Below are 10,000 nucleotides of genomic sequence, written 5' to 3'. Positions count from 1 at the left end.
CCAAACCGCACAGAATTGCAACCCTAGCGCACTACAAGTGGTAGAATAGGTGACGTCTGATACCCTAAAAGAGCGCACAGAATAGGGAGTACTCAGCCGTTTGGGATCCAACCCGCTTCTTCGTTGTTATTGTTGTATTTTTTTTTTTAAACTGTTAAGTTCGACAGCGCCATCTAGAGGCGAGGAAGGGTGGTGAAGTGTATATTGACAAAATAAATTAACAAAAAAAAGTAGAGAAATAAACAAACAAACAAGCAAATAAACAAATTATATATTTATATAAAATACCAATTTGAGCTGCAGGAATATTTTGGATTACAATTTCAAAATCCCCTTACAATTTAAGACGCAGTATGGAATTCATGAGATAAAAAGGGATGTATATAAATAATAAATAACAATAAACAATATAAAATATTGAAGACAATATAAAATAAAACCTGACATGATTTCTGTATTTTGACTCGAGTTGACCAGTAAAGAAATCTGTCACCTGCAGATTGATTATTTATCTTTGTATTAATTAATTTATTAGATAATTTTTCCCTTTAATACTGGAGACTCTATCCATCCTTGTTGAAAATACCTTTTATTTGATGGATGTATTGATAGATGAATAGATAGATGGATGGATAGGCGGGTGGGCGTGCGGACGGACGGACAGACGGACAGACAGACAAATAGATAGATAGTCGGGTTTTGGTCATCCGAGTGTAAATAATGAAATAAATGCTGTTTTTCTGCTTTGATCTTTACAGATGTTACGGTAAATGTTCCAGCTGCAGACAGACGGTGTGGAGAAATGTGTGTGTGTGTGTGTGTGTGTGTGTGTGTGTGTGGAGAGACTAATGGATCAGTCAGAAGAAAGTGATACAGAAGCACACCAGAGTCTCTCAGTGTTCTCAGGGTTTATTTCCAGAAACAAGTCGTTCTGCAAAATGTATGAGAGCAGTACAGCTGTGTTTCATCAAAAATAGCTGATGTACTGTCTTCATGTGTGTGTGTGTGTGTGTGTGTGTGTGTGTTGTCTAATAATATAGAACATTACACAGTGATTCAGAATTCAGTTCATCTTCACCATAACCATCATCATCCTCATCATAAAAGAACATAACATACAGTGAACTGGGTGTAGGGGAAGAGTGTGTGTGTGTGTGTGTGGAGCTTCAATGAAAACCCCATCAAGGACGTGTTGAGTGAGGCGAGGAAGCGGAGTCACAGTGAGCACCCTGATGCCGATGCACTTTACACCGTTTTCACACCAATCCACACTGCGTTATAGTTTCGTTTTTATCCTTTTACAGCTACAATCAAATGTCCCTCGCTGACGAACGTCTCGTATCAAATGAAACTGAATGCGATCTACGTCAGATAGATACGTCTCAAAAGTACTGGGACACCCAACTGTTCCAGCCAGTAAACTGTGAGAGACACATGCTTGTGTAGGACGTCTTCAGGCCCAAACCTTCTTCATCATGACAGTGTTCCTGTGCACAAATCCAGCTCCATGAAGATCTGCTTTCCATGGGTTGGATTTGGTGGAAGATCTGCGACAGACAGATAGATAGTCGGATGTATGGATGGATAGAGAGAGAGAGAGAGAGAGAGAGAGAGAGAGAGAGAGAGAGAGAGAGAGAGAGAGCTCTAAACCCTGTTGAACACGAGGAATGTGAACGCTGACTGCACCCCAGGACTCCTCACCTCACCTACATCAGGACCTTGAAGAGTGGAGCTCATTATAACAGGTCTCAGGCGTCCACAAACTTTTGGTATAGTGTATTGGGTATCAGGTAGGATTGTTTTTTTTGGAGGCATGAGTTCTGCTGGTTTGTTCTGATGTATAAGTGTGTGTGTGTGTGTGTGTGTGTGTGTGTGTGTGTGTGTGTGTGTGTGTGTGTGTAACATGGTGTGATACACACTGCTACATTGCACTGACGTGTCTTATCTTTTGAGTTTTATCGTGAAGCTGCAGAAGGAGGATTTCTCTCGATCGTTACAGTCCTTAAAAAAATCCATTAAAAAAAAGCAAGAAATCAGAAGAGGAAACATTCCAGCACAAAGAACACGTTTTCCTCGTCTACTGACGGATAAATCACACATTCCTGATCAGAAACACGTCAATACGTTTGTGTCTGTTCCTCGCTGCTCTTCTTTACTGAGCAGATTCTCCCACAGGCACTGTTTATACCTCAGTCTTAATATATACAATACGATTTCCAGTGTTTCATCTGTCAAAGTAATAGTGATATATTTATTTATTTAAAAAACATTTTTTTGGTTATTTTTTTTATTTCATTTTTTCCAAACAATCAACATACTCATCATCATCATCATCATCATCAGCCAACATTTTTGCATATTTATGGTAAAATAAATGGAAAATAAATTACAGGAAGGAAAAATATGCATTTGTGTTTTTATTTGCCTTTATAACCCCCCCCCAATAACAAAAACAAAAAAACAAAACAAACAAACAAAACAACAAAACAGTTGTTTATTGTCAAAGAAGAATAGTGAAGAACGTACAGAGGCTGAAAAGTGTAGAAACAACGTGAGGGTTTTATAGTTTTGTTTTTAAAAGACACAAACATTTTCTTTTCGTTTCTATACAACAAACTCGGGAAAATCAAAAACACGCAGTGACGTGACCGTGAACGAGACTGTGGAGTCCAAATGGGACATTTTTGTCTCAACAAGAAGAACGTGTGTAAGACGAGGAGAGAAGACGCGAGAGAAGATGATTATCCATCACAGAACCACCTGCCCAGTCACTGCACCTCAATCCTACTGAACTGCTCTGGGATGAAGAAGTGAAGAACATCTCTGTTCTGAGAGTTTGACAAGAAACAGCTAAATATTCCAGCTGAACGTTTGGAGAAATGACGTGTCCTGATGCTGAGAGCGTGTGAAGATGTTCTTCATGATAATGGAGGATTTTTCACTGGTAATAAACTCTGGATATTTATAGATTTCTGGGTGGAAGTCGATCTTCAGAGCGTAACATTAGCGCGTTTGTTGCATAGAAAAGGAAAGGAACATGCAGGTGTCTCTCAAACATCATACAACACTCCGAGTTTCACTTTTTTATTCTTTTATATGTGTATATATGTTTCTTTTGTGTTATTTCTGTATTTTGTGTTATTTTTCTATCATTTTTTTTATATGAAAATAACGTAATCGTAACCTATTATATAGCGGGAATTTCTGAAATCCCGCCTTCCTGTGAAAAAAATAATGTCGCTCTATCCAAAATATAAAACGCACGATTTCGAGACGTATGTAAGAATGTCCGTCAGAACGTTTAATAATAATAATAATAATAATAATAATAATAATAATAATTATGTTCGTTCAATAGATTCGACGGAAAAGTTGCCCACAGCCAATCAGAGCTCATGGGGGGCGGGTTTTAAAAAAAAAATTATAAAAATAAATAAATAAATCCGCTGACGTTTCATTTATCGCGTTTTTTCTCATTGGGGGACTGTAGTTTGTAAAATATGACACATTTCCTTAATAAGGAAAATCACTGTGACCTCAAACACGATGCTGCTGACCAGTTCCTCACGTTTCAATCAGTGAATGAAGACAAAAGTCAGAAGTAATGGCGTCCCTTAAATCAAAAAAGAAGTGTTTGTGTCTTGTGTGTGTGTGTGTGTGTGTGTGTGTGTGTGTGTGTGTGTGTGTGTGTGTGTGTGTGTGTGTGTGTGTGTGGCCTGCAAAACCGTAATATTTAGGGTACATTAAGCCCAAACCCGTTTAGTAACCATTCCATCTTGTTTGTTTTTTCCTTTTATGGGATTGTGTGGGCGGAGCTAAATATGTCTTCTCACGTTTCAAGAAATTTAGCGTAACCACTAAAAATGGCTACTAAACCAGACCCGGGTGTATTTCAAACATTTTCTGGTGATCAACAATAAAAGAAAAAACAAACAAAGGCTTTTTTGTCGTCCAGACGCACGCAAGAAAATCCAAAAATCATCTCGAAGCTCACTGGCTGATGGAAACTGCAAGATGGGAGCAGGAGACCAATCAGATGGAAGGAGGAAGAGTAGTGGGGGGGTGGGGGGTGGTTGGTGGAGTGGTGGGGGGTGAGTGATATTTACAATGTGGCATGTCATATATATCTCTTTTATTATATACGAGGTGAAATCAAAAAGGTTTGGAGACTCGCTCAGTCCCCTTGCACAGCAGTACAGCGCCCCCCAGCTTTCCTCTGGAACGTGTCCTGAAAGTTTTTTTCCGAAGCGTGTCGAGGACCTTCTGCGATCTCCACAACCGTGTCAAAACGCTGACCTTTGAGCTTCATCTTCGGGAGGAGGGTGAAGTCCGCAGGAGCCAAATCTGGCAAGCAGGATGAGTGCAGAAGCGAGATCGTGTTGTTTCCGGCGAGAAACTCGCGTGCGAGGAGGAGCTCGCTGACAGGGTGCGCACGTGGTCAGAAAAGCAGACGTGGTAACGCACGTGGTCAGAATAGCACCAGTTACACAGCTCCACATGTAGTTCTGAAGGTCGGTGCGCCCTGTGACTGTGCGTGCAGCCTTGTGCTGCCCTCTGTTGGAGTGTCACAAAACTAGTCTCGAAACGTTCTGATACCACCTCCTTTTGATACATATATTTATCTCGAACCTTCTGAGTCTTTATTAGATCTGCAGTTTGATTAAGGCAGAACATCATCCTTCATCCTTCATCATAGTGGAACGTATTCCCTCTTGTGTGTGTGTGTGTGTGTGTGTGTGTGTGTGTGTGTGTGTGTGTGTGTGTGTGCGTGTATTAAAAATAAACCCCGGTGTGGTTCTGAGGCATGTAAGAGTTTGGGGTTTTGGTGTTTCTCCTCTGATGCTAAACACATCCATCGTCGTCGTCATCATCATCATCATCATCAACTTTCCATTACTGAGAAAATAAACTTCGTTTTTATTTAAGGTGTTGGGTGTCCCGAGTCTTTCAAAAGAATAACTTAGAAATAAAATAGAAGGTAAAAATGCTTGTGTGTGTGTGTGTGTGTGTGTGTGTGTGTGTGTGTGTGAGAGAGAGAGAAAGAGTGTGAGCATCTTGAAGGTTCTGAAATGAAGAATTTCAGAACAAAGCAATTAAAAGCAAATTCGCTTTGTTTGTCCACAAGAGGGCAATAAAGGTTTTTTGGTGGCAGAGGGGCATATCGGTCGTCATTTCAGGGCTGAGTGAGCTAAAGAAGCTAATCGAAGCTAACGGTGTGTGTGTGTGTGTGTGTGAGTGAGTGTTTTATCTGCTGATAGTGGACGAGGCTGAACGCAGGCTGCTCGGGAGTTTATCCGATCCGGGGATTTTCCATGGCCCTGGGGACACGGTCACCTTCCTGCCCGCCGTATTAGCTGCGTTTCTCGCCGTCTTTCTCTCGCCCATCCCTCTGTCTGGCTCGGACGCCTGACCTTTGACCTGCTGCACGCTTCTGGCACCCTCCACACTACCCTTGGTGATCTCGGCGTTCCCACGCAGGAGTTTGCCCGGGTCCCGTTTTCTCTCTTTGGATCGGCTCTTGTTGGATTCCGCTTTCACCTCATTGGAACGATTCTGGTGCCCCTTGTTCCCGCCGGAGCTTCTGCGTCTGGACCTACTGCCCTCCCGGTGCCGGTTCTGCCCCCTGCCGGACCCCGGGCCCACCTTCGAACCCTGGTGGCAGCTTTCGGGGGCTTCCGTGTCGATCGGCAGCGCGTGAGGTGGCTCTGGAGATGAGTTCACATGGAATGACGGCGAAGGGTTGGAAAAGCTCTCAAGGGGCGGAGCTACTTCCGACACGCTTGAGGAGGCTGTAGGGTTAGGATCCCAGGGGGTGGAGCTATCTGCTGGGGGAACATGCATGCCATTAAATAATTACGACAAAACACACACGCGCACACACACACACACACACACATACACACACACACACTCACTGGCACTTTTATCCATGCAGGCAATTTACACACACAGCAAACAAATTAAAAAATGAGCTCACAATATGAGCTCGTGTGCACAAAATCCTCTCCATGAAGATCTGCTATACAAGAGTTGGATGTATGTGGAAGATCTCCTGCTAGAGAGCTCCAACCCTATTTGCACCCCAGACCTCCGCAATCCCTCACCTACATCAGTACACAACTTTACTAACACTCATCACTATCACTACTAAATCTCCACTTAATTCAGTGGAACATCTTCCCAGAAGAGTGGAGGGTCTAATAACAGGAAATGTGCGACTCAATGTTGGAATGAGATGTTCAAAAAGCAGCACATACCAATTTTATGGTCGAATGTCGAGCAGGCACTGAACTTATACACTCTTTTCTACAACTTTAGAACCATTTCATCTCTGTAAAGCTGCTTTGAGAGAAAGTGCACTTAAAAACGCATTACAAATAAAGATAAATCGAATCGAACACTGCGGTTTTCACGTCCCAAACACACGTTTTACCCTCTGAGACGACACAACTGGGCGTTTTACCCTCTGAGACGACACAACTGAGCGTTTTACCCTCTGAGACGACACAACTGAGCGTTTCACCCTCTGAGACGACACAACTGAGCGTTTTACCCTCTGAGACGACACAACTGAGCGTTTTACCCTCTGAGACGACACAACTGGGCGTTTTACCCTCTGAGACGACACAACTGAGCGTTTTACCCTCTGAGACGACACAACTGGGCGTTTTACCCTCTGAGACGACACAACTGAGCGTTTTACCCTCTGAGACGACACAACTGGGCGTTTTACCCTCTGAGACGACACAACTGGGCGTTTTACCCTCTGAGACGACACAACTGGGCGTTTTACCCTCTGAGACGACACAACTGGGCGTTTTACCCTCTGAGACGACACAACTGTGCGTTTTACCCTCTGAGACGACACAACTGAGCGTTTTACCCTCTGAGACGACACAACTGAGCGTTTTACCCTCTGAAACGACACAACTGGGCGTTTTACCCTCTGAGACGACACAACTGGGCGTTTTACCCTCTGAGACGACACAACTGGGCGTTTTACCCTCTGAGACGACACAACTGGGCGTTTTACCCTCTGAGACGACACAACTGAGCGTTTTACCCTCTGAGACGACACAACTGGGCGTTTTACCCTCTGAGACGACACAACTGGGCGTTTTACCCTCTGAGACGACACAACTGAGCGTTTTACCCTCTGAGACGACACAACTGAGCGTTTTACCCTCTGAGACGACACAACTCAGCGTTTTACCCTCTGAGACGACACAACTGAGCGTTTTACCCTCTGAGACGACACAACTGAGCGTTTTACCCTCTGAGACGACACAACTGGGCGTTTTACCCTCTGAGACGACACAACTGGGCGTTTTACCCTCTGAGACGACACAACTGAGCGTTTTACCCTCTGAGACGACACAACTGGGCGTTTTACCCTCTGAGACGACACAACTGGGCGTTTTACCCTCTGAGACGACACAACTGAGCGTTTTACCCTCTGAGACGACACAACTGAGCGTTTTACCCTCTGAGACGACACAACTGGGCGTTTTACCCTCTGAGACGACACAACTGGGCGTTTTACCCTCTGAGACGACACAACTGAGCGTTTTACCCTCTGAGACGACACAACTGGGCGTTTTACTCTCTGAGACGACACAACTGAGCGTTTTACCCTCTGAGACGACACAACTGGGCGTTTTACTCTCTGAGACGACACAACTGAGCGTTTTACCCTCTGAGACGACACAACTGAGCGTTTTACCCTCTGAGACGACACAACTGGGCGTTTTACCCTCTGAGACGACACAACTGGGCGTTTTACCCTCTGAGACGACACAACTGAGCGTTTTACCCTCTGAGACGACACAACTGGGCGTTTTACCCTCTGAGACGACACAACTGGGCGTTTTACCCTCTGAGACGACACAACTGAGCGTTTTACCCTCTGAGACGACACAACTGAGCGTTTTACCCTCTGAGACGACACAACTGAGCGTTTTACCCTCTGAGACGACACAACTGGGCGTTTTACCCTCTGAGACGACACAACTGGGCGTTTTACCCTCTGAGACGACACAACTGGGCGTTTTACCCTCTGAGACGGTTTGTTTGTGCCACTTTATATAAAATATAAATCAACTCTAAACACACACAGAAACAAATTACCATAACGTTAGCAGTTTATGTACTATATCTGTTCTGAATTTATACAAATGTGTAAAAAATGAAGAGAAGAAGTAAAAATCCAAAACACAAACACACACACTGAGTCGGTGTGAGAAGTCTGGGGTTAGAAAGCATGCGCTCGGTTACAAACCGTGTCTTTGGACTGGCCCATTAGGAAGAAATAGGGGGAGCCATGCGTGTCACTGTTCATGCACATGGAGAGGCTGGAAGATACCATTCCTATAAGAGGGGAAGTAACAACCTAGACCAATCATTAGAGTTAGAACAAGAGTCGGAGAGCAACATGTTATTCTGTAGTTAGACAGACAGACAGACAGACAGACAGACAGACAGACAGACAGACAGACAGACGGGAGGTGTATTATATATTATGACGTTATAAATACACAGCGCATGCATCTGATCAGAAAGGGGACGGAAAGATTAAAGAATGAACAGGAATAAACATAAACACCCAAATCACCATTTTATAGCATACTGTGGCAGCCTTTCGATTTTTTTATTGTGGTATATATTATATCTACACAGTGTTTTGTGATGTTTGAGAGACACCTGCATGTTCCTTATGTTTCTATGCTCAGTAATGTTACACCAAATCTATAAATATCCAGAGTTTATTTCCAGTAAAAAAAATCCTCCATCAGCATGAAGAACATCTTCACACACTCTCAGCATCTCAGCAGAAATATTTTGCTGTGTTTCTTCTAAAACTCTTCAGAGATGTTCTTCACTAGATGGAGATGTTTCTTCTTGATCTCAGAGCAGTTCAGTAGGATTGAGGTGCAGTGACTGGGCAGGTCATGATAGATATCACTCCAGACGTCTGTCTGCTCTCTAAATAACACGTACAGAACTCAGACGTGCTTCGGCTCTTCGTCTTGTTGTACGGTGAAGTCGCTTCCAATGAGCCGCAGTCCAGACGGAACTGCATGATGATGAAGTGTGGAATAGGAGACGTGTTGGGTCACTTTCACTTTCCAGAATCTTCTCTGCTCCAAAACAACCTCAAACCATTAAACCTCCACCTCCATGTGTGAGTGTGGGGGTGAGGGAGTCTGATCACATCTTCTCTCCTGTCCTTCTTCTCACACAAGTTCTTCTGGTAGAGACACAAATGTCCCAGAAATTTCATCCACTCGTTCACTGTCACATTCCAGTGTTTTTGTTGAGTTTGTTGTATAGAAACTAAAGGAACCTGCAGGTGTCTCAAACACCATTTATATATAAATATAAAACTAATAGAGTTCAAACATTCAGGTGAACATTCAGCCTGAGATCCAGAGTTGGACCATGTTTGATGAATGTATCTAGGAGTTAGTGTTTTAATGAATTAATGAATTGATTGATTTTAATTGATTAGATGTTATAAAATGACTGACTGATTAATCCGGGATTCATCATATCAAAATAGTGTTTATCACGTTAATCGCGTGCGCACGCTCGCCCGTGTGTGTGTGTGTGTGTGTGTGTGTGTGTGTGTGTGTGTGTGAACCCACCATACTCCGGTACCTGTCCCGTTCCTCTCTTCAGCAGCAGTCTCACTCTGTTTCCGCCAGACTTGATGAGCTCGATGGCGTGGGTGTGTGTCATCTCACGTGTGCTCTCACCGTTAATCTCTATGATCTGGTCTCCAACCTGCGCATGCACGCGCACACACACACACACACACACACACACACACACACAGATGTAGTTTCCTGACGATATTGGGAGATAAATGAGATCCACTCCATTTAACAAGCTCTAATTGAGCACTAACGAGCCGACGTGTCCTGAGCCGAGGCTTTCTCATCTTTTCCTTTTTTTGTGCTTTCCTTTGCAAATGGATCTCTCTCTCACACACACACACACA

At 43.7% G+C, this 10,000-nt stretch overlaps 2 protein-coding genes and 1 long non-coding RNA gene across 6 annotated transcripts in view; 1 reads left to right on the top strand and 2 right to left on the bottom strand.

Moving 5' to 3' along the window:
• The window catches only part of nup107 (nucleoporin 107), a 14,902-nt gene extending 14,782 nt beyond the window's left edge, over positions 1-120 (bottom strand). Inside the window, exon 1 of one of the 2 annotated variants that reach the window (XM_083527942.1) lies at positions 1-120. This exon is cut by the window's left edge and continues 96 nt beyond it. The gene's annotated coding sequence lies outside the window, so the exon portion shown is untranslated. The other variant, XM_083527943.1, reaches the window with a different exon arrangement.
• Positions 1-10,000, top strand: part of LOC310718933 — an 87,482-nt gene that overhangs the window by 22,767 nt on the left and 54,715 nt on the right. The gene's annotated exons all lie outside the window — the stretch shown is intronic.
• The window catches only part of magi2a (membrane associated guanylate kinase, WW and PDZ domain containing 2a), a 116,144-nt gene continuing 110,857 nt past the window's right edge, over positions 4,714-10,000 (bottom strand). The window contains exons 21-23 of one of the 3 annotated variants that reach the window (XM_083527929.1): positions 9,645-9,783; positions 8,279-8,367; positions 5,614-5,825 (exon numbers count right to left, since the gene is read on the bottom strand). In XM_083527929.1, the coding sequence (XP_083384055.1) occupies positions 5,766-5,825; positions 8,279-8,367; positions 9,645-9,783 (288 nt within the window). In that variant the 3' untranslated portion in view covers positions 5,614-5,765. Of the gene's footprint in view, positions 5,826-8,278; positions 8,368-9,644; positions 9,784-10,000 lie in introns of all 3 variants that reach the window. The other 2 variants (XM_083527927.1, XM_083527928.1) reach the window with 2 other exon arrangements.

Source organism: Silurus aristotelis (genome assembly GCF_946808225.1).
Source record: "Silurus aristotelis genome assembly, chromosome: 24".
In the NCBI taxonomy this organism is placed as follows: domain Eukaryota; kingdom Metazoa; phylum Chordata; class Actinopteri; order Siluriformes; family Siluridae; genus Silurus; species Silurus aristotelis.
The sequence above is the reverse complement of the archived record's forward strand: the minus strand, read 5'-3'. Positions and strand labels throughout refer to the sequence as shown.